The sequence below is a fragment of the Squalius cephalus genome, assembly GCF_949319135.1.
Source record: "Squalius cephalus genome assembly, chromosome: 25".
In the NCBI taxonomy this organism is placed as follows: domain Eukaryota; kingdom Metazoa; phylum Chordata; class Actinopteri; order Cypriniformes; family Leuciscidae; genus Squalius; species Squalius cephalus.
Genome location: NC_137146.1, coordinates 7,637,661 through 7,663,053, shown reverse-complemented (window position 1 = coordinate 7,663,053; position 25,393 = coordinate 7,637,661). Strand labels below are relative to the sequence as shown.

At 36.7% G+C, this 25,393-nt stretch overlaps 1 protein-coding gene across 2 annotated transcripts in view; it reads right to left on the bottom strand.

The window, feature by feature from the left end:
- Nucleotides 1-25,393, bottom strand: part of vav3 (vav guanine nucleotide exchange factor 3) — a 67,861-nt gene that overhangs the window by 41,568 nt on the left and 900 nt on the right. For both annotated transcript variants that reach the window (XM_079863530.1, XM_079863529.1), the window contains exon 2: nucleotides 11,374-11,490. In XM_079863530.1, coding sequence (XP_079719656.1) covers nucleotides 11,374-11,490 — 117 coding nt within the window. The remainder of the gene's footprint in view (nucleotides 1-11,373; nucleotides 11,491-25,393) is intronic.

The window sequence follows — 25,393 nt, the reverse complement described above, 5'->3', positions numbered from 1 at the left end:
TGCCATTCACAAATCCTCTCCCGTGGCCTCATGGGACAGTAAAGTGTCCATCGTATGCATATGCACACTTCAGTATCTCACCAGAAGTAGTTCATCCAGGTACTTTTTTCCTATTCTTTTATGAGTACTGTGAATTCAGACATACTTCTTTTTTCACATTCTGTTTTTCACCTACTATATAGTAGGGAAGTATGAAATCTCGGGTGCAGCCACTGGCTTCTTTTGAACCTTTTTTTTTTTTTTCAGTGAACCAGTTGATCCAGTTCAGACATTGGACTGAACAAATGATTCACAAATCTGACTGATATGTTCACAAATTTGAGTTCTTACTGACTCAATGATTAGGTCACTGAAGGGGAACATTATTGGTGAATAATATCTTTAGATTTTTTCATTCAAATCATGTGGACTACTTCTATCCAGATTTTTTTGGTTTGTTTTTGTCACAGCTTAACAGTCTTTTTTTTTTTTTTTACTTTTTGTTCCACAGAAGAAATAAAAACGGTGTTTGTCTGCTTTTTCATACTGATACTATACCCAACAGTTCAGAATAGAACATCTGCAGATCGATTCTTTAGCAGGACAAACACATAAACTTCATGAACAGGATGAAATTTACTTTCTGGCCTTTGCAACTGTGTTTGCAATATCACCATTTTTGGCAAGTCCATCCTAAACTCTACGCCAATGTTCTAGGAGGTGAAAACAACACTGCACAGACAGAACCGGTGCTCACGTGGCAACATATTCACAACAAGTCCTGAGTAATATTTCGCTGAAAACCCCAACGCTAACACTGATCTGAGCCAGGTGGATCCGACTCGAGAGGAAACAGCTGCTATTATGACCTACATAATGATCTCAGCTCATTGCTGTCTTTCTTTTTATGAAAAATGATAATTTCCTTGTAATGTGAATAAATCTAATTTAAACAGCACACTATTATATGAGACAGTATATAATAGGGAACCTCATGAACCCAAGATCTTTATCACAAAATGAAAATGATAAAACAGCATTTTCTGCATTTCTGTTTCACAACCAAATGAAACTCCACACAGCTTCTCCCGCACCCACACACTGCCCACACAGCTCTGAGGCATCATCCTTCAGGAACAAAATAGGACCATTATTTAAGTATGCAGAGCAAGTGGAATTTCAAGTGAATATCGTGATGACGAGATGGAATCATAACAGTGGTGTACAATCTGTCATGTTTTCACTTCTGTTTTTATGGCATCACTGCTTTCAATAAACATTAGCTCTAAACTTCTTCAGCCAGTGTGAATTACTGGTCCACAGTCGCTGACTGATATCTATCTCTCGAATAATAAGCATGTTTTATATGCAGTTGATTAAAAAAAGTAATTAACACATTAGGCTGATTATCAAACACAAATAATCGCATACTGTATATACATTTTTGCTGAGAAGCCCATAAACAAAATTATTGCAAAGCATATTATTGAATATTTATGAATGATTGGTTGAATAAATGATTCACTTAGCCTACTCATTTATAACTAGTTTCAATCCTGAATGAATCACCGATTTTTTACAAATCAATTGAATGAATCATTCAATAACTTATAACTTTCCGATCCTGAATGAATCAGCGTTTTGAAAAATCTGTTGAATTAATGATTCAATGAGTCACTCATAAAGACTTGTCGCCAACTACTAACGTACGGATGTAACCTCCAGAAACAATATTTGACTGAAAGTTGATTTTACTATTTCTTGTAATTTACACTATAGTGTATATTTTATTAAATATTACCGGCAACTACATTACGGTTATGTCCTGCCCCTCAACACATAAACAATACTGTCTGGCTGAAGTTCCTCTGTGACATTTTTATGATGAAGTTATGCTAAAATATTGTGTGTATGTATTATCATCCATGTACTGTGGACTCAAAACAGTTCCTAAAAATCTGTTCCTGGCTGCATTTGGAAGGACATCTTTTCTAAAGCACACGGCTTTGAGCTTCGCTGGAGCTGACTTGGATCCAAACAGATGGCTTGAGGGTGCGCTGGAATCAAAAAAATCTCAAATCTGCAAGCAAAAATATCTCTAATTGGCTTTAAAAATGACACCTTCAGTATAAAGCCTCGCAATGCCACGCTTCCAAGGATCAAACAGCTTATAACGGATTCAAGCGCGATTCGGCTTTTGTGTTTTCGCACCAAGCGCCCACTACAGACTGAAAAAAATCCGTCTTTGCAGCCCACTTTGAAGAGATATGCAGCTTGAACATGATGTGTAAATAGGACACTCGGGTGGTACAGAGTGTTTGATGTTTGCAGTTCTTTACACAGGACCCTTAGTGGTTATGATGGAAGGGTTAAACGGGCTCTGCAAAAAGCCCCATCTGTGATGGCACTGACCACAGCAAGGAACCATGCACACCAAAACACACACCTGCCTTTCATCTTCTCAGTGAGAAACACTGTAGAGGAAGCAAGCAGCTTTAGCAGTTGTTCTGATTTTTCAATACATTTCAGGAAATGTATGATAATTTAGGTAGTTCCTCTTAAAATATGACATGGCACAATGACCTATACATAAAAGCTTTGTTTCAAAAACTGCTGCCTATATCCTAACCAGTGTTATTTAGTATCACAGAGACACTATTATCATTTTTATTATTATTATTTTTTGTATTTTATATTTTATTTTCATTTTAGTTGAAGTTTTAGTATTTTTTGAAATTTTTTATTCTTTTTTTTTTTTTTTTTTCATGTGTCTACATTTTTATAATTTTAACTTACAAGTTAAACTAAATGCTAAACTACTGCTTTGGCAACTAGATTAAATAAAATACGTTTTATTTTATTTTATGTTATTTTATTTCAGTTAATGTTTATTTCATTTCAATTATCATTTTTTTAATGGTTTTAGTTTTAGTTTACTAATAACCCTGATCCTAATCAATTTTTGCTGTAATTGAACCACAAATATGACCAATTTCAAACACAAAAGCAGCAGCTCTGCATGCCTCACTGACAGACTTTACAGGGTTCACAATTTCAATACTGTTAGCATGTTGCAAAGTGACAGAGTAACCTAATGTAATTTTTTTGAGGGCCCAGTTCTCCCAATGACTTCAGATGTGTTCAAGGGTCTTGATCTCAGGAAGGGTTTGGTGTCTACACACACACCTCGTCTAAACACACACCCCATCCCCCTCCGTCGTGGGGCCCCATGAGTCGAGCACAGGAAGCGTGAGTAAGCTCGCAACTCAACCTTCAGGGAACGCCACGTAGTAGTAAGAGGTCGACGAGTCAGGAAAGAGGAAGTGTGAATGCTTTCCAGCAGTTTACAGCTTTCTGCTCGAGGGCATGTGACTCTGTGACTGGAGTTAGATAGCCAAGCAGACAGAAGCACAGACAGACAGACATACAGAGAGAGAGAGAGAGAGAGAGAGAGAGAGAGAGAGAGAGAGAGACACACGCAACCCTTCTGCCAGAAGCCTGATGAAACCCCTGCATCTAATCATCGACTCCTGACATTTAAATCTTCTGCATACATAAGTGTGCACACGTCACACAGGTATACAACTAGCCTACAAGTACAACAACAAGTAATGCCTTATGGGATCTCAATAAGGGATAAAATATAATAACAGAGCTGGAGAAATTGGAAAACTGCTAGAATTCGCCTGTGCTCAGTTCAGTGAGAGCATGGGTATCATCAATGCGTGTCCTCGAGGACAATCAGAGCACTTGACACACACGCCTCCATATGTGTGTGGTGTGTGTTCTCATTCTGAGAGCCTAACACTTCACCACACACTCTTGACTAATAGCAGATGTCAGGTGCTGTAGTTCACATCCAGACGTTGTAGCCCTCAGGCCTGAACTGCTTCTAACACTCAACAAAACGATGATTCCTGGATACTATCATCCAGCGTAACGTGTCTTACATTCTATAACGAGATTACATGACTTGAATAACACCTATTTAAAATACTGCTTGCTGTTAGCATATGTTGCTACGCTAATATGTTACTCTAAACTGTATTAGTCTGTTTTAATTAGATGGAACAAGTTTTTTTTATACTTATCAGCATTGAATGAAATATAATATAATCTCCATTTCTCTCAGGTTTTTCCACAGCAAGGACATTTTCAATTTTTGGAGCATCCTACACATCAAAAATGTGCCTATGTAGCCTAAACATGCTGTCTAGGTAGGCAGCTCACTAGGTTTTTACAGATCGACCACCACAAACCCCCTCAAATGATTTTCTGCAACAACAACCACTCTGCATCCATTATTGAAAAACCTTGTCACTCGATACTCAATAAGCTCCACACATCCGCTCATGAACAAGAGCCTTGAAGGACACTTCACCCTCAGGAGTATACGTCTGCATATTTATAGGCTTACTTGTTCATTCAATGTCCATAATATAGTGACTAAAAGTAGTAAAGACTGAGACAAATAAAGAGAGAGGCAAGCTGGCAAAGTGAGAGCAGCAATTGATTATAGTTTTTCTACTTGGTGGCAGTGATATATTTAACTATGGAAATCCAATAGCAGCACAGATGCTCACTTTGTCTCTTACTCTACATTTGTTACATTTCTAAAGCATGAGTGGTTTTCTTGTCTTCTGTTCTTGTTCTATCTCCTCCAAAACCCACAAGCATTCGACATATGTACAAACACACAGACCTGATCACTCAGCAACAGTGACAGTTTGAGAAACGGCATTTACAAGAACACACTAGATTTACTGGAGACTAATTTCAACACAATTCCTCAGGAAATTCTGTGACTTCACCATTTCAGCGCAAGGTTCACCGAACTAACTGAAATTAAGGAGAACTTCACCCATCTGTACTCATCGGTTCCAACTTGCAAAGTCAGCCTGAGTGCAATGAAAATGCAGAAGCAAATACGTCATATTTGAACTTATTTCCATTCATTTGTCAGCAGCATGTGGCTCAGAATAGAACAGAAGTGCTGATGATGGGATCACATGACTGATGTTTCAATAACATCATGGGATATGTCACATAAAGCTTGTAAGCAAAGTTCTCAGTTATGACATCAAATGTAAGTGTCTAAAACAGCTGCTTGTTTAAGACTCCAAATGATTTTCTTCATGAAATAAAACACAAATGTTCTAACTTTTCTGAGCTAAATAAATGGTAGCAGTAGCAGCAAAATAGTTAAAGTCACCATGGGTTGCATTTAGGGTTATTATGTAATATGGGTAATATAATATTAGGGTTATTAACTAATACTGAAACTATTAAGTTCATTTTTGTTCATTGAAATAAAGCTGAAATAAAATAAAATATAAATACTAGAAGAAAAATGATAAATGTTGTATTGGCAAATAACTGGTTAAGCACTAAAATGACTAAAACTTAATCTGAAATAAAAGTAAAAGTAAATACCTTTTTAAAAAAAAACTTCAATAGGACTATTTAAAAACAATAATAATAAAACGCAAAATCAAATTAAACTAAAATAATAAAAATACAATTTTTAATAAAAACTACTGTAAAAAACACTAGTTGCATTCGAATTTCTGTGCGCAATAGAACATTTACAGAGAAAAAAAAAAGATGGGTCTAGTGAATTGTTCACAATAATAAAAAATAGCATGTATTAAAAAAATAAGGTCAATTTTTCCCCATGAAGCTCCAGGGGGACTTTCCATGAAATGCACCTGCTAAATAGTACTTGCAACAAATCCATTTCATATCATTGAAATAATGAGTCCTAATTAGCCATTTAGCAAAGAGAGATTACGTTTCTGCTCTGATTGTTTTTGTTTCTGCTCTGTTATATTAGACCGCAACTTGTCTTTCGAAAATCATATTTCATATGTTACAAGAACAGCCTTTTTCCACTTTAGAAACATTGCTAAGCTACGTAACATGCTATCGGTTTCTGATGCAGAAAAGTTAGTTCATGCATTCATGACCTTGAGACTAGATTACTGTAATGCTCTATTAGCTGGTTGTCCTGCATCCTCAATAAACAAGCTACAGTTAGTCCAAAATGCCGCCGCTAGAGTTCTTACTAGATCAAGAAAATACGATCATATAACACCAATTCTGTCGTCTCTACATTGGTTACCTATAAAGTTCCGTATCAATTACAAAGTATTGCTACTGACCTATAAAGCCCTAAATGGTTTAGCTCCCGTGTATTTAACGGAACTTCTATCGCCCTACAATCCATCGCGCTCTTTAAGATCACTAAATTCGAGGCTTCTGGTCGTTCCTAGGATATCTAAGTCCACTAAAGGAGGGAGAGCTTTTTCACATTTAGCTCCTAAACTGTGGAATGGCCTTCCTGATATTGTTCGAGGCTCAGACTCGCTGTCCCAGTTTAAAACTAGATTAAAGACGCATCTCTTCAGCCAGGCATTCACATAATACTTACATTTTATACTACAGTTGAATCAGATATTGAATGCATTAATATTGCGAACAGCAGCTACGCTAATTATTTCCCATCTGCTTTTTTGTTGTTATCTCGGGACGCTAGTCCCGAGGTAAATACAGATCGTCAGCTCCAGTTTGTATCCAGCCTCTCATGGAAACTACAGATTCTCCAACACCCGTGCAGAGACGACTCGGCGCCTGTGAAGAGACGACTCGACACTGGCGATGTTTATGCCCTAAATCAATACATGATTAACTAACTGTATTTCTCTATGTACATTTCTGAAGTGCACTTTCTGTAAAGCTGCTTTGAAACAATATGTATTGTGAAAAGCGCTATACAAATAAATTTGAATTGAATTGAATTGATTGGAGGATAAGAATCAGTGGATGAATAGATGAGACAGATGGATAAATGAGAAAGGAGGAGTTTAGTCGAGCTGTCACTGTGGCTGTAAACATACAGACAAACATCGATCAAGCTTACAGCCCTGCAGCGCAAAAGCTTATTACTGGAGATCAATCGCTACGATCTATCAGTCAGTGAGAAAACACGTCATCACACCAGGCAACCCCGACAGCACAAAGATGAAAAAAAAAATTGATTTAAAAGAAAACAAAAAAATGTGAAAGAATTTTAAGTGGAGATCTATTTAAATTTCAGTGAACATTCTAATTCGCTCATGCAAACTTGATACAGATTTAATAAAACTGCTTGCTTACTGTGATAAACCGTTTCCTTACAGTATTTACTCATTTATTTAATACATAGGCTAATATATGTATTTTTATTAATAAATTAAAATATATTTACATTTATATATTTACAAAAACATTTAATGAAAAATACATTAAAAATGTTAATGAATAAATATATTTATTTTTTAACCTTTTTATTTCTGTAATTTTAGAAGCTATTTTACAGTGACCTAGTACTGTATCTATGTTGCTTTATTACAAACTTCATTTCCAACAATATTTGTGCTACACTTGTGATAAAACAAGTGTTGGCAGATTTGCCCAGAGCGAGTGTCAGAAGAATGAGACAGATGTTTTGTCAGTCATGTGGAAAAAATTGGTGATGTCTTACAGAGTGTCTAAATGTGTGTGTGAAGACTGTGCTAATAAATACATACACAGAGACTATATGAGATAAGAGAATAGATGTGCATGTACGGGATGCTGCTGTGGACAAGATCAGATGACATAAGCTCTACTACTGTACATGTCTGATAGTGAACTAAATGGTGTCAAACCGTCTAAACATTGCATAGCAGGGTCAAGTGTACATGAGCCCCTTGCATGCACAACAAAGACAAACAATATTTATTTGCCAAAATACACATTAGCTCTAACTACAGCTTTGCAAAAAGCTTTTGGAAACATTTAGTTTAACTTTGAAGCCACATCTATTTTTAAAGCATACTAGGATAAATGGGGAGGTGTAACATGTCAAATGATCGACGTTCACTCAAATGGTCGATTTTGTCACTCCATTAGCTGCAATGAGTCCGGACGCAGCAAGGGTTGCATTTTATAGCACTTTCAAAAAATTATCGCACCAACAATATACAGTGGTGTGAAAAAGTGTATGCCCCCTTGGTAAATATGAACAAATATGGCTGTAAAAAATAAATCTACATTTTTAATCCTTTTGATATTTTATTTAAAAAATAAACCCATCTTAAGTGTTTGCTGCCAAAAAAGCTAATGTTTTTGTTTCATCTGACCATAGAACCCATCCCGTTTGAAGTTCCAGTAGAGTCAGTTACTTTTCAAACACTTATTATGGGTTTGGTGCACACAGGGATAAAAAAGTGCCCCATGTGTAAAATGAAATACTCTGCTGTATCTTTAATGCTGTGGGCCTAATTTTCTGCCAGAGGTCCTGGACATCTTGTTCTGATACATGGCATCACGGATTCGATCAAATACCAACAGATAAAAAATCTAAACCTGACAGCCTGTGCTAGAAATCTTATAACGGAGAACAGGATGGAGAGATTCTGTATGGAGGAATGGTCTCTGATCTCTTGTCAGGTGTTCTCCAAACTCATCAGGCATTATAGGAGAACACTCAGAGCTGTTATCTTGGAAAAAAGAGGTTGCAAAAAGTATTTAATAAAAGGGGGCAAACAATTGTTCCCAACGTGTTTTGGAGAAAAACACTTATTTCATAATGTGATTTTCCCCCCACTTTCAATTATTTTACTTCAATGAAAGGTTAGATTTTTGCACATTTTTTAAATAAAATATCAAAAGGATTAAAAATGCAGATTTATTTTTTACAGCCATATTTGATCATATTACCAAGGGGGCAAACACTTTTTCACACCACTGTATATTTAGGCTATATATATATATATATATTAGGGGTGTAACGGTACACGTATTCATCCCAAACCGTCACAGTACGGATGTCACGGTTCGGTGCATACAGTCAGACGAAGAATACAGTCAGTCACAGGCGATCAACACTCCAATCCAGAAGGGGGCACGCGAGGTAATGCAACGCTGCTTGCTAACCACCATAACAGAAAAAAGAACAGAAGAAGAAGAGACAATCTATGCACCAACCCAAAACAAGAGTTCAGATGGCACGCAAGAGCTTGGTAGTAGCCTATAGCTGAGTTTCGATTAATTTTTGTGACGCGCTCCACAAGCTTCACTGAAAGGAAACCAGGACGGCAGAAAGCGGCATCCTGTTTGTTTTCTTTATTTTACAAAAGCACAATGATTTGTTTTTATAGAATAGGTTAGTTTTGTCCATTTCCATCTTATTTAAAGGCCCACTGAAGTGTCTTGGAACGCGCAGCTTTGTATGATCCGTTGACGTAATTTCCACTGAAACAGGAAGCTAAGGCAAGACATATTGAATACCCTTTTCAAATAGCCAATAGCGTTTGGTTTACCTCACAGACTTCAATTCGTACTTGATGATTGATTGGATTCAATAGTAGAGGTGTGAATAAATTCTAGCCATTTCATTCTTAAAGCTACACTGTGTGATAATTTCCCCCATCTAGCGGTGAAATTGTATATGACTACCCAGTGAATATTAGTTTCTGTTCCTTTCAATTTCGAGGGCGTTTTAACTCCTACGGTGGCCGTATTATTCCAAGATTAACATGGCTTGATCCGTCGCAGCACAGATTTATGTTACAAGGTAAACAATACTTTTTCACCATTGACGTGAGGAAAAGTAACGCAAGTTATACTAGAGGTCGTTCTGGCGTTATGCACAACCATGCTATGGTTAGACAAGCAACTATAAAACTTTGAATTTACACAAATAGGCTGGATTACCTGTCGAGAAGAAAGCAGGCAACTTCGGCGTCCGTTTTAAAATCTTTGCTCCTCATGAGCTCTTTCCATCTGGGAAAAGTTACTCCAATATTGACTTTGGTCTTGCTGATTTGCCTGTCGCGTTGACGTTTTAATTCTCTCTTTCGCTTCCTTGGCGACTCTGCTACATGTCCTCAAAAATAGGCGTGATCCTCCATCAGCAATCTTTCAAATCTGCCGGCAGTCGCGAGTAATCTCCCCCTCGCACTCGTCTCTGTGTCACTCAGTGTAAAGCGTGAAAGGCGAAGCTTGAATTTACAGGTATGTCCCTCTTTGGCTAATGTAGTTTCAAGATGGAGGGGCAACATGGCGACTGGCATTCGAACCCCTCACCCATATGTACTTTCAATGGCAGATTATAAACTAACGAGAATAAAATGTATAAGTAAATATACATTAATGAGCACATATATTTTTGAAAGAACTAAGTGTTTTTTGCTAAGAATCAACTAAAAAAATTACACAGTGTAGCTTTAACCATCGTACAGTTGGAAAATGGAATAAAACTCGAGCGAACACACATCTCCAACCCATACTGCTCTGTGACATGTCAATGCCGGTCGCTTTGGCCAGGTGGTATATAGCATAGAGGGAGGGACGCTTTAGATTCTAGAGAGCATTTGATTGGACAGAAGATGTGATGAGAAGCTGAAGTCCGCGGTAATGTCATAAAAATTCGTGATCCATTTTAGCGGAAGTGAAACACTGTAAGTTTTGAATGCTTATATCTCCTAAATGCGAATTTTGTCATTGTTCTGCAACGCACCAGCTTATTCATAACCTTAAGGCTAACATATTCATACTAAAAACTAAAAACTTTAACCTTTAACAAAATCCATATCAAAATCAGCTACAGTATAACTGAAGGCATGCTGTTTACATGTTTACTTCCCTGAGGAGAAATATTACTCTCAATATCACACAACACTCATTTAAAGTCTGCTGCTCATGTTTCACAGCAGGTGAGAGAGAACTGAGAGGTCGCTGAGTTTGCATTAGGAGACCCTTTGGGGTTTAGGGGCTCTTGACTATATTGATCAGTGCAGTAACAAGCTTAGGGCAAAACATCTGCCAGGGCCAATATGCTCACTAATACACAGTAATAATGCACAGTTAAAACTGGAACACGGTTATGCACACATACAGTCAGTCCAACAAGCATGTTAACTAATCTGAAGATGTAATACATCAAGACAATCGTGCCACATCCCCTGCCGTCATTCACTGATCTTTAATTTAACATACTGAAGAGTGGACTAAATAAGAAGCAGGATGAGACGCAGACACTCTATTTATTACAGCAGACAGCCAATAGCCCAGCATCTCAGAACATAATCAACTGAGACACAACACCACAAAAAACACAGCCAACGCACAGGCTAATGTCAGGAAAATCAAACACAACCCTGCTGTCTTTACCACATCTGTGACCGAGGCTGAAGCTATATCATAAACTGTGACGGATGACTGTCGCACAAGAAAAATGTAAATCATGCCACTTTGATGATGCTTGGAAACAGAACAAGCAAATATGTCAGTGCATTGTGGGACGAGTGCAGAATGATTGTGTGACTACGTGTTTCAAACAAGAGATTTGAAAGAGAAATTGTATCTTACCTTTCCGAAATCTCGAACGTCGAACAAATCGAAAGCCTCAAACAGCTCGCTCTTCTTCATCCCGAATATCTCTGAGCAGGCGTGCAAAAATGTCCTGATGTTCTTCAAGCAGAGAAACTAGACAGAAATGAAAGGCATATGTTATATTAAAGAGGAATATTTCATTTTTAAATGACCTTAATGTTTTGAAGTATCATTTTGCATCAACATCTGATGAAGTGCCTTTTTTACAAGCCTGTTCTAACTATATTTTTATTTCAAATGATTATGAACTTAATCTAACAAAAATATTATTTGAAGATAGTATATTGTTAATGAACATTTTAATATGAATTTACATGATCATATAGCTGAAACTGATCTCAAACTGAAAATTTGAGATTTTTTTAAACTATCCCATTATAAAGTTAAATATTCTATTTTTACATGCATACATTCTATTCATATTTATATAAAAAACATTCGTTTTTTAATCAAAGTCATATTTTTGTCAAACATTCCTAAATTCAATTAAAAATGAAGGCATATGAGAACTATAACTACAAAACCACATTGGAGAACAAGACTAACCACAGAGTTTTTTTTATTTAATTCTCCATTTTTATTTCATGTGATACCTGCTCTGAATCATGACTAATGAGTTTACCAAACAGCAAATGACTGGCGAACATCCAAACACATTCATTTATAAAGTGAAATGAGATGAGTCTCAAACACAAGCTGTTGCATTAAGCTGACACCTGTGTTGACTCATGACCACAGCTCTGTTACAAAACGGATACTTTATCAGAACTCTAGATCCAGATTCTCATCGTCTGACCACAAAACTCCACGGTAACTGCAAGCTATCAAAAACCATTGGCTAATTCACTGAATCATACTAAAGATTTGAGTTCTTGTGGTCTTTTGAGTGAAAAATATTACAGTGATGTTATATAAGTCAGTATTACTAGTGAAAGTATTGGCTTACAAGTCTACAGTATTTTATTTTTATTTTATTTTTTTGCATTATGTTAGCAATACTGTCATTGTTCATTATTGCATTAAAAAAAAACGTAGTTAAAATATAAAATATTAACCATCGGATATACCCACACCTGCTTACCAGTTATTAATTTATAACTAATAATGATTTATTTAAATGATCCCTTATTAATGTTATATTTATTATTAAAAACAATAATAAAAAATCAAATGTATATTTTTGAAGTATTAATAAAACATTAATTAAAAAACTAAGGTAGCACTTTACAATAAGGTTCCATTTGTTATCATTAGTTAACTACATGAACTAACAATGATGAATACTTCAACATTTACTAATAAATTCTTAAAATCAAAAGATGTATCTGTTAATATAATTGAACTACCAATGAACAGTTGTATATAATCAACTAACTTTATTTACTTAACTGTTTTTATTAACTAACAAAGAGTAATAAATACTGTAACGTATCTATTGCTCATTGTTCGTTAGATAATACATTAATATTAACCAATGGAACCTTATTGTAGTGTTACCAAAACAAACAATTAATCGGTTTAATGCAATTTTAATACATAATTAAAAAAATATTTATAGTTTTGTTTGTTTGTAAAAAAAAAAACATAATTAATAAATCAACACACCAATCGGTACAGTAGTTAGTACACACATATTGCACAAAAAAAGTTAGTTTTACAGTTTTGTAAATTTATGATCTGTAATTTCCTTTCCCAGTATATGCAAAATGCCTAAGTGACATCAGACACAGGAAATTTTCATCAAGAGTGCAGCAATGTGTCCTCACAATAACCCAGAAAACACTGATTATAATCTTAATGGATGTCCTGTCATGGTCTGCAGATCAGCACCTTTACCCTCTCGCTGGGCACGTTCACAAGAATGTGTCTGTTTCTACCAGTTAGATTTTCACCCGCCATCTGCCGTTGGCCGTGCGTCGCCTGTCAAGCTCTTGTAAAAGAGTTTGACATCTTGCTTCAATGCCAAGTTTCTATCTTAAGCAACAAAGAGGAAGTGAATACATCAAGAGTCTCTATGTTTTGTGTGGCAGCTGCACCTGTGATTTCTTGAAACACAAAGTGCTCACATTACTATGTAAAACTATAACCTCTGAGAGCAATGACGCTCAACCCTCAACCTTCGTCCTCTGGCATTTAATGTGCAGAAAACATCAGTCTGGAATAATTCATAAGGAAAGCTTTTTCTTGCATACAAACTAATAAGTCTTATCTGCGAGAAGCTTGCAGATCAAAAGCGAGCGACACATGCACCGCCTCTCAGTTCCCATTCCCCCTCTACAGATGACTTAACCAGAGGCCTAGGGCTGCACTTATGCACAGATAAGACAAGCAAGTGTTCAGCGAGCAAATCTATTTGACTGTTTACACTTGTTTGGTTTCAACACATTATCAGAAAGGCACATCTCGTGGTTGCCCTGAAGTCTTTAGGAGTCCTGCAGGGTCTGAAGGAAGCTAGATAGTAACAGAGAGGAAGAGGAAAAGAGAGCGAGAGGAAAATAAAGACAAACATTTAACACATGATGTGCCTAGACACTTTCAATGAACTATGAACTGAATGAATAGCTGTTTTCGGCATTACAGCTGCCTCGGACCCGTCCTGCTCAACCAAACATGGCTTTTAAATCTATCCTGGTGGAAAACTGCTCTTCCATCTACTACTGCACAGTCAGATCTCTGCAGGAAACTCAGGAGATGTCTTTTCCTACTTCTCCTGAAGGGCGCTGAGACTAATACTAAATGGATAGCATTTCATCCATAATAAATACCATGTGTGAAACAGAAAGCTAGATGGCTTTGAAGATACCGATTCAGTTTTAAAGGGGACATACCATAAAAAATGTATGGATTAAGTAAAAGTATTTGGGAATTGAGAGCTGGTTCTTATTTTGCAATTGTATTGCATGACATATTGTTTTCTGCAAAGCTAATGACTGCTTGAGACAGGCTCAGATCAAGTTGTTGAACTGTTCATACTTAACGATTAGGGTTGGGGTTTAATAAATAAATAAAGTTGAGTTAACTTAAAAAAATAAGGCAACCTATCGCATTCAACTTTTTAAGTTAACTCAACTAATTCGCTTCAGTTAAAATCAACTTAAATACTTCATGAGTACCAGGTATTCTTTTAAACTTCTTGTCAAGACAACAAAAAAAAACAAGTTGAGCCAACTAAAAAAATGTGATAAGTAGCCTTATTGTTTAAAGTTAGCTCAACTTTTTTTCTTTTTTTTTCAGTGTTACCGCAACAAGCCGATTTGCCCGCGATAGGGAGGTTTTGTCTGCGACAGCAAAAAGTCAAACCCCCTCAGTTGAAATCTCGTTCCGGTTGTTTTACTGCGGGCCCCCAATGCCCTTGCCTGAAGTAGCAGGTCATCCTGGACGTTTCGCCTATACTGTTTTTCGAATACTATGCATTCGGACATACTACTCTGTTGGCGTACTGTTTTTCGCATGCTAAATAGTAGGGAAGTATTCGATTTAAAGAAGTGTAAACTATGCTGGCAGTTTCCAAATGCAAAGAGGTTAGCTAATCATAACAGAGCTATTTCACATGCAGAAGTCTTAAAGGTACAGTGGCAAACACAACATGTGTCTGAAAGACAATGAAACTACAGCACATTGCAACTCATTTAGTGCAAGAAACCTGAACTTATAATAAAACGTGGATTATATGGCTCCTTTAAAGTCCAAGGGCAGAGTGAAGTGCTCACACCAGTAAGGCTTTCCAGATGAAGGCTGAAGCTTTAAAATTATTCACTGAAATTGATTCTAGAAAAGTCCTGACATCCTCTTAACAGCGATGGTTCCAACAGCACAAAAAATCTCATTCAGAAGAATAAGGAAGTCAAAGGTGTTGTAAATCACTTGCTTCGGGCACTTTTACAGGGTTCCGTCCTGTGTGGAGAGCACCAGCTGTGAGCCGTGTGCAGCTTTTACCCTTGGTTTAACCAAGCAGACAGCTAAACAAGCTTTCTTGTCAAAACAATGAAGCATCCGTCAGCAAAGATGCTTTATTAAAACTGCGTGCAAGACAGCACTGTGGGTAGAAAGTGACCCAGAGCATCAACTTGACACTCAGCAGGGCATTCTAGCACTGAAATGTTCTCAACAAAATATGCTTTGTTCAATACATTTATGAGCTCTATATATCTGACATCTTTTATATGGATTGCAATGGTTTTATGAATTGTAAATGTAGTCTGTAAATGCTCTCCAAAGCCATTTAACAAATGATAGAATCTCCATTTAGCACTATCGATGCTAACAACAATGGTGTGGTGTAGTGGTAGAGTTATGCGCCATTCAGAATTCAACTGGGAATGCCTTTTATGTTGTAATTAAATTTATGAATTTGGACTGAGGTAGTAAACAGCATACAGAATTGCACTTTGAATTTGAATGTAATGAAGTAAACAAAAATATTAAAATGAAAAGAAACAGATAGATAGATAGATAGATAGATAGATAGATAGATAGATAGATAGATAGATAGATAGATAGATAGATAGATAGATAGATAGATAGATAGATAGATAGATAGATAGATAGATAGATAGATAGATACTCTCCCTGTCATTCAAATTTCAATTAAACTTTATATGGGGTGTGGCCAGTTCAGTTCAAATTCACACTCATGATTTCAAAGGGAGTCAATTCTTCCGTTCAAAATGTAGCACAACCCTGGTGGTTACAGATCTAAACTAGCAGCTGAAAAGGCACAGGTTCAGACTGATCGACTGTATGATCTATCACCATCCCATCATACCCTTCAGCGCTCCAGGGAAACTGGAGTCACTTGTCACTTTGGATAAAAGCTTCAGCTAAACATCTATGTCAGACAATCTATTTACCTAACTTACATTTTTGTTAGCATCTTATGGGATTATATATCAAATATTTCAGCTGTGCGTAGCATTTTCTCATAGCAGTTTGGTGTTTAACAAAGCAATATTCTAACCCCTAAGAAATCGATGTTGATCTTGGATACAACCATCCTATAGATTTTCTTAGCATATTTCCGATGCAACAACTGATTGTTCGTATCAAGTATGGATACTTGCTCTGAACCGCACATGGCATCGCATTTTGTAAAACGGACAGGAGAGGCAGAGGATAAACACTGGCTGGTGGCTAAATTGTCATCACTGGCAGATCCGTGGTGAATTGCCCTTCACAGGGCAGTGCACACGGGTTACTGCACACCACACTGGGAGAAGTGAACCGTCAGGGCAATGTGAGAGATGGTCAGTATCACACAGCCTGTGCTACCACAAACAGAAGAACAGCGCAAAAAATGTCATGTATACAACAGAACACACTACAAGAAATTGAAATTTCACACAACATAGACAGGAAAAGAATTTTTTTCACACAAAGTAGACACATCTAGACACCACTCTCTAAATTAAACAAAGTCTAACCAAACAACATGCTTTTTATTTTATTTTGAGTATGTACTATGATATGTGTGTGCATGTAGTTCCATTTACAGTAAAAAAGACTAAATTAAATATAATCAAATTTGGTGTCGTCATTTTCAAGGTGACTTTTTTACTTGCAAAGAAAACTTTCAACAATATTTTAATGTAAAAGTACATGCATCGCATACATGCATGAATTATTTTATTTTTTATTATAGCAATTATAGTTTTACTGTAAATGGAATTATACATTACTATAATTTTAATATAATACATATTTGATTATATTTCATTTAAATTAAGTTTACTTACTATTTCAACAATATTTACTATAAAAGTTCAGGTATTGTCAAAGTAATTTAACTGGTATATAAGGTACATAATGTATTGTCCCATAAAATTTACCATAGTAAATTTACAGATAGCCAATTATTATAATTCTAATTATTGGTGGAGCTAATAGTAGTAGTATTTATTGATTTTACTGTGGCACCCTCTTTTTCCACTAAAATTACAACAACAAAAATTACAGCGTTTTTCCTCCAGAAGCCAGACTACAAATCTGATCCATGCTGTAGGGCACATGCCAGGTTATGTACATGCCTGTACTTCTAAAGGAAGCAGTAGGACTGTTCCATTCACAAAGAGCTTAAAATTGTCATCTACTGTATGACAATCCATGTGATACGTTTGGCAGATTGTGTCTGAATGCACTTTAACTGCACTCAAAATGTCATTTCTCTTATTTTATCTCAGGAGCTTCAATTTACAGATGCATCAGCACTTTGAAATGAAATTTGATATTAGTGCTTCACTGACATCCTGGTGAAATTCTTCTAGTGCCACTGCATTTTTACAGCTCCCGTTTATGGGCTATTTTTACCCTGACTGAGACAAGATAATGCCCATTTCATTGTGCGCTGTGATGTCATTGCTCCGCTGAGGATCTACTCTAAAGTAAAGGTTGCAGTACAGCTGCAGGATGTGTGCGTGCATTTACGTGAGCACCGCTGACTGATCACTTTCTACATGTAGTCATCATCAAAAAGGTCATTCTGCCATATGAGCACAAAATAGGATATTGCCGTTTTATTGGCCACTTAAATGGATGCACAATTGGATACTACAATTAAATCTCCTTATTAATGACCATCTCTGTTCACTTTAATGGCAGCAGCGCAGACGGTAAATGCTTTTACAATGTTCTGAATACAATTCAAATCTCATAAGAGCGCTGGGTAGGTTTTCCAAACATAATAATCATGGATTTTCTGCAACAAAAGAGCTCTGCCTGAGAATGGAAATGTCTGCCTTCATTTACAAATCCTAATGCGTGCATGTGTCCCTTGGTGACCAGCATAATTCACACATTACTGTGCAAAAATCCATTTGTGCAGTTCCAATCTGAACTGCAAATGTGTGATTCACACTGTCTATGGAGAGTATCTTTATTCATCCTGATCCCCAACCATTTACAGTAGAGCCTGTTACCTTGGTGACAGAAGGAAAGGTCAGTTTCAAAGAGAGAGAGAGAAAGAGAGATAGACTGGACTTACTAGACCTTGCAAAGATTTGTGCCTTCTGAAAATGTGCATTAATATGCATGATGACATGCTGTTTGTGCATAGTTTTATTCGTGTAGCGTGATGTAGTGACTTTCAGTGTTACTACTGAACATTCTTTAGGCTAGGGATCTGAACAAACCTAGAAGCCTATGTATTAAATTATGGCATGTAACACTGCACTATTTGTGCTACTGACACGAATAAGGCTTCAAATAATGTACTAATGCGCTTACCAGTACATAACCACACAGAGAACCTTAGAAACCACCTAGAAATGAACCAACAGTCAGTAAAGGGCTGACAAGGCCCGTTCACACCAACTTTATTAAGATAAGTTTTGTCGTCTTCCACTTTAAATGCTTGAGGTCTTTAAAGCAGGATGGATTCTGATTGATTGTCAAAGTTTTTATCATTCATCAGCTGGAATTTTTTTTTGATTTAACCAACAATATAATTTATCTGTGCCATTGTTGTTATACTTGTGGTGTGGACTCTTTATATTCTTTTATATTTAGAATGATTTTTGTAACTATATCGTTATCCTTGGTGTGAACGGGCCTTTAGAGCAACATTATTTGGGGGGAAAAATCGAATTGTGATTTTTCTGCAGTTGCAGAGTGGATTAAAACAAATCTTCTGTGATAATATATCAATATTCCTACAAATTAATAATAATAATAACACATTATAAGCGCCAAACTCAGTACATGCAGAGATTAATTTGTGTAGAGCACAAGACTGTTTGTGTAGACTGTGTAATAGAACACAGTGCAGTGCTTCACTATGCAAAACATTTTTAACAGATCAATCATCTATTTATTTGATCTCGTCTAGGCTACTGTAACTCTTTATACTATGGTGTGTAAGCCAATCCTCAAAATGCTGTTGCAAGGTTGTTGACAGGCAGATTACACCCATTATCGTCTCGCTAAACTGGCTACCGGTTGAATTCAGAATTATTTTTAAAATTCTAACTCTCTTAATAATCAAGCACATTCTTATCTTTCAGAAGCAATTTCCATCCATAAACCAAACAGGACATTGAGTGCCTGTAATTTAGATTGTGCAGGATACTGACAACCACTCACACATCCAAAACTGCACAGTAAGGCCCTGACATCATGATGCAACTTTTGCATGAGCAACCACAATCATTTTTTCTTTTTTTTTCAGAAAATGTAAATGTCTAGTTATTCCTATTGTACACTATATCAAAACTTTGGTTTGCTGGAAACCAATGCATCTAGTCCCCGTCTGAAATGTACAAATCCACAGTCTGACACTGAGAATTACTAAAACAACCCTGGAGCTTTTTCAAACATTCAAACACACACATATGATGCTTTGACCAGTCTCTGACCCCTTTAGCTTTTAACACACTGTCTATGTAAAGTACAGTATATGTGTTATTCAAGGAGGGCAGATTCTCCATGGACACTAGACATAAAAAAATAAAGAATATATTTGAAAAACGGCCCAGAATCTGTCATGTACATTTTGTAAATCACATCGTATTACAGCGAAAATTGAAAAACTGAGACAGTGTTCAGACAGGAGCGTGTTGCTCAACTGTTTCAGTGAAAAAAGAGACAGAACTGAGCCACTAGAGGTTCTGATGTTTCACCGTGGCTCAGTCAAGGGTCTTTAGAGGACGTTAAGTTTCATTTCCTTCCTCCATCCCATTTCCTCATTTCCCCAGCGAGCGTCAATGCTCGGAAACTATCTGCCCAACGAGTGGGCGTCGGCATTCGTGTTTCCCCCTCCAACCTAGAGATGAGACAGTGACTATCCGGCATTACAATGACCGTGTGAAATACTCACTCGCCGGGCATTTTTTTTAATCTATGTTTTGCACAACTGGGAATGAAAGGGGTTACGTACAGTATTTGCATATGTACTGACTGTAGATAACTTTTAATGTTTAATGATGAAACCTTACAGACTTTACTCTCACTGACATCTGTTGATATCTAAATAAAGTTCTGATGGCCTGCCAAACACCTGTTGCCATTTCCTTCCACTCTTCACAAAAGTGCGCATGTTAAACGGAAGAAACCCATAACCCAGCCACTGTCTGATCAACGCAGTGCGTGAGAAAGGCACTTGGCTTTGTGGCTTCCTCAAACTTGCACTTCCACGTTTCAAACATGCCTGTGTTCTGAAACTGTAATATATGCAGGCCCAGATATAATCCACAGACTGCCGTTTCATTTTCTATGCTGATTACCTATATAATATAATATTAAATAATAAATTGTTCATTAAATATATTAAATTATATAAATCATATAAATAAATTGTAAAATAAATGAAAATAGAAATCAAAAGAAAAATAAATATTACTACTTTGACTGTACACTCAAAATCTTACTGAGCCCAAAAATTTGAACAACAGTATATAATTATATACAGTGAGGAAAATAAGTATTTGAACACCCGGCTATTTTGCAAGTTCTCCCACTTGGAAATCATGGAGGGGTCTGAAATTGTCATTGTAGGTGCATGTCCACTGTGAGAGACATAATCAAAAAAAAAAATCCAGAAATCACAATATATGATTTTTTAACTATTTATTTGTATGATACAGCTGCAAATAAGTATTTGAACACCTGTCTATCAGCTAGAATTCTGACCCTCAAAGACCTGTTAGTCTGCCTTTAAAATGTCCACCTCCACATACAATCAGTAAGAATCCAACTACTAACATGGCCAAGACCAAAGAGCTGTCCAAAGACACTAGAGACAAAATTGTACACCTCCACAAGGCTGGAAAGGGCTACAGGGAAATTGCCAAGCAGCTTGGTGAAAAAAGGTCCACTGTTGGAGCAATCATTAGAAAATGGAAGAAGCTAAACATGACTGTCAATCTCCCTCGGACTGGGGCTCCATGCAAGATCTCACCTCGTGGGGTCTCAATGATCCTAAGAAAGGTGAGAAATCAGCCCAGAACTACACGGAAGGAGCTGGTCAATGACCTGAAAAGAGCTGGGACCACCGTTTCCAAGGTTACTGTTGGTAATACACTAAGACGTCATGGTTTGAAATCATGCATGGCACGGAAGGTTCCTCTGCTTAAACCAGCACATGTCAAGGCCCGTCTTAAGTTTGCCAATGACCATTTGGATGATCCAGAGGAGTCATGGGAGAAAGTCATATGGTCAGATGAGACCAAAATATAACTTTTTGGTCATAATTCCACTAAACGTGTTTGGAGGAAGAAGAATGATGAGTACCATCCCAAGAACACCATCCCTACTGTGAAGCATGGGGGTGGTAGCATCATGCTTTGGGGGTGTTTTTCTGCACATGGGACAGGGCGACTGCACTGTATTAAGGAGAGGATGACCGGGGCCATGTATTGCGAGATTTTGGGGAACAACCTCCTTCCCTCAGTTAGAGCCAGCTGGGTCTTCCAACATGACAATGACCCGAAGCACACAGCCAGGATAACCAAGGAGTGGCTCTGTAAGAAGCATATCAAGGTTCTGGCGTGGCCTAGCCAGTCTCCAGACCTAAACCCAATAGAGAATCTTTGGAGGGAGCTCAAACTCTGTGTTTCTCAGCGACAGCCCAGAAACCTGACTGATCTAGAGAAGATCTGTGTGGAGGAGTGGGCCAAAATCCCTCCTGCAGTGTGTGCAAACCTGGTGAAAAACTACAGGAAACGTTTGACCTCTGTAATTGCAAACAAAGGCTACTGTACCAAATATTAACATTGATTTTCTCAGGTGTTCAAATACTTATTTGCAGCTGTATCATACAAATAAATAGTTAAAAAATCATACATTGTGATTTCTGGATTTTTTTTATTTATTATGTCTCTCACAGTGGACATGCACCTACGATGACAATTTCAGACCCCTCCATGATTTCCAAGTGGGAGAACTTGCAAAATAGCAGGGTGTTCAAATACTTATTTTCCTCACTGTATATATATATATATATATATATATGATGGCAAAATTTAAGTTGAACAGCTATTAAAGTCTTGTCAATAAAGCTATTGTCACATGATCCTTCAGAAATCATTCTAATATGCTGATTTGCTGCTCAAGAAACATTACTTAAATTATCAATGTTGAAAACAGTTGTGCAGTTTTATATATCTTTGATGAATAGAAAGTTCAAAAGAATAGAATTTATTTAAAATATTTGTTTTAACAATGTAAACAGTCTAAGTCTAAAAAGTATTTAGTATCTAAAAAGAAATCTTACGACCCCTGACTTTAGAATGGCAGTACAATTACATATATGTACATATTTAATTAGTTTTAAGGTATCTTCCTCAAAATTGCCTGTCTAAATGCAACTGTAAAATAGTGCAACCCCTCCTTCCCACACAAAAACATCCCCTTTCTTTCCCCGAATATCAACATTAATGCAGAAATTTCAGAGACGAATTCGCCATTATATTTTAATTACACGCCTATCGTGGGGTGAAGGGAAACCCAAAGTGCCCATTGGGCCCCTGGAGGTGCTCTGATGAGGTGGGGACTCCAGCTTTTAGTTTGGTCTCATCACTGCTTTTGTCTGAGCTGTTCCCCTGGGACGGCTGCGTCTGTGTCCCATGTGCTGTAATGAGTCTTTGATAAAATAGCTGCCAAAAACGTCATGAATAATTCATGCAAGGATTCAGATGTTGCCCTTTAGAGATGGAAATTTCACCTCCACGCTCAAAACACTGGTTTACACAGACCATTTGCTCATTTTCTGTCCCTTTTTTGCATACGTTAGTCCTCTGTGGAGTTCTTCCTTTGGTGAATGGAGACACATCTACGTATGTCAGTGCAGATGAAAATCATGTACTCAAAAAAAGAAACTGTGATATAACAAACCAAGTGAAAACAAAGCAGCCTATCTGATGTAACCAGAAGCAAGGGGATGCCTCAAAGCCAGAATGACGTCAATTTGATCAGATGTCAAACTTCCACAGAATATTTATATAATGTATATAACATTGTGTTTCTTCTAATTGTCAGTAAACCAGTAAACCGAACAAGGCCTGTGTTTTGAAAACTAAAAGCTATTGACTAAAGTTCGATTGACTTTTTGTAAATGCTTCTTGGAATCCGCTCACTGTGACTGCACCACATTGACAAATGTAACGCAAAGTGTATGTGTGCCTGCATCCGCATGCTTGAAAAAAAAGTTTGTTTAAGGTGACTGTGAATGCTATATTTATCAGTTCTATGAAATGTCACTGTGTTGATGGCAGCTTTCACCTCATGTGAAATGATTCATCAACATGAAATCAAGTCCAGACTTTGAGCAGATGGTGTGAGAAAACACAGAACGAGACATATTTCAGAGGCCGCTGTTTTCAATAAAGCAGCTTCCCGCAGACACTGAAACTAATCCTGCTCTCACCTGACAGGGTACAGCGAACGAGACCAGACTAAAACAGCTTTCATCTGACCCTGATCCTGACCGGAACCAAAAAGCTGTAGATTCATGGTTTTGGTCAAACAATGCATCAAAAAGCATTATGCCTTATTAGGTTCAATTCAGGGCTGTCAAATCGATTAATCGCGATTTATCGCATCTAACTTAAAAGTTTGTGTTTGCATAATATAAATGTGTGCATGTATATTATTATATTTATATTTATCCTGTATTTATTATGAATATGTGTGTATATATACTGTTACACAATACACACACACACACACACACACACAAGACATGCACAAACAAACACATGTTTATATATAAATATAATAATATACATCAGGGCTGCCAACTCTCACTCATTGAGCGTGAGACTCAAGCAATTGACACTTTTCACACACTCTCACGCCACACATCCATTTTCTCACGCACAGAAAAATTGCGGAGCAAAGAGGTAACTTACTTTTAATATTAAACTAATTCTCAGCTCTTAGATTCCGTCAATTTTATTACGAAATTCAGACAAAAATACGTTTGGCGCTTGTAAATGTGATGTGACAGATCGCTGAGCGCCTCAGTTCAAGTGCACGTGAACCGATCATCTGTTACTTTTTTATTTAAAGATGCAGTACAACTTACCGAAAGTATACATAATATCGAAATTAGTGCTTTTCAACCACGGAAAGAGGTCAATATAACAGCAGGAGAACACATAACGTTACATTTAGCTCAGGAAAGCCATTTAATGACCATAGCATGTTAATTGAATAGAAAAAATAGCTAGAGAGGACATTTTGCTGAGCACTATATTACATATTTATTATATTTTTACTTATGTCATTAAATGATTTTAATTTATTATAACAAAAACTGCATTACATTTAATTTAATTTGTTATTTTCGACCTTTAATAATACCAGCAGATTGGGCCCTCTATGTTTACAGCATTAGGTGAGATTATTTTTTTAAATAAAATTTAAAATAAACATGTATCCAAATTAGTCAATATTGAATCAAAATTGGAATCGAATCACAAGAATGGAATTGAAATCCTGAAATTTTTGTCAAGCAATAATAAAAACTGTATCCTACCAGTCATTGTACAATGTAAACATTGTAACATGTTGTCACTAAACTTCATAAAATTCTATTTAGTTACCAAATGTTTTGACAATCACAATTACACTTATTGTGATGCAATATTTGTTTTTACCCCAGCCCCCCCCCCCCCCCCCCCCCCAAAAAAAAATCTCACTCCAAGCTAAACTCAAAAGTTGGCAGCCCTGATACATACATATATATGTTATATATTATATAAACGCAAACTTTTACGTGAGATGCGATTAATGGCGATTTATCGATGCCAGCCCTATTACTTTTTTCATGCTGTGCTAGCTGGAATCATTTCACATACATTTTCTTTCATAGACGGCTATTTAGACTACAAAGGAAAAAATCTCCTTATGTTAAAGGTGCACTCAGTAATTTTCTGTTTGTGTTTAGCCAGCTCTTATTTGTACTAACATAATAGTTGTTGTTGTTTTTTACTTTATAATTGTATTGTTATGTTTTGAAAATCATCTTAAACCCTGGCTGAAAGTAGGCTTACTACATATATTAAAC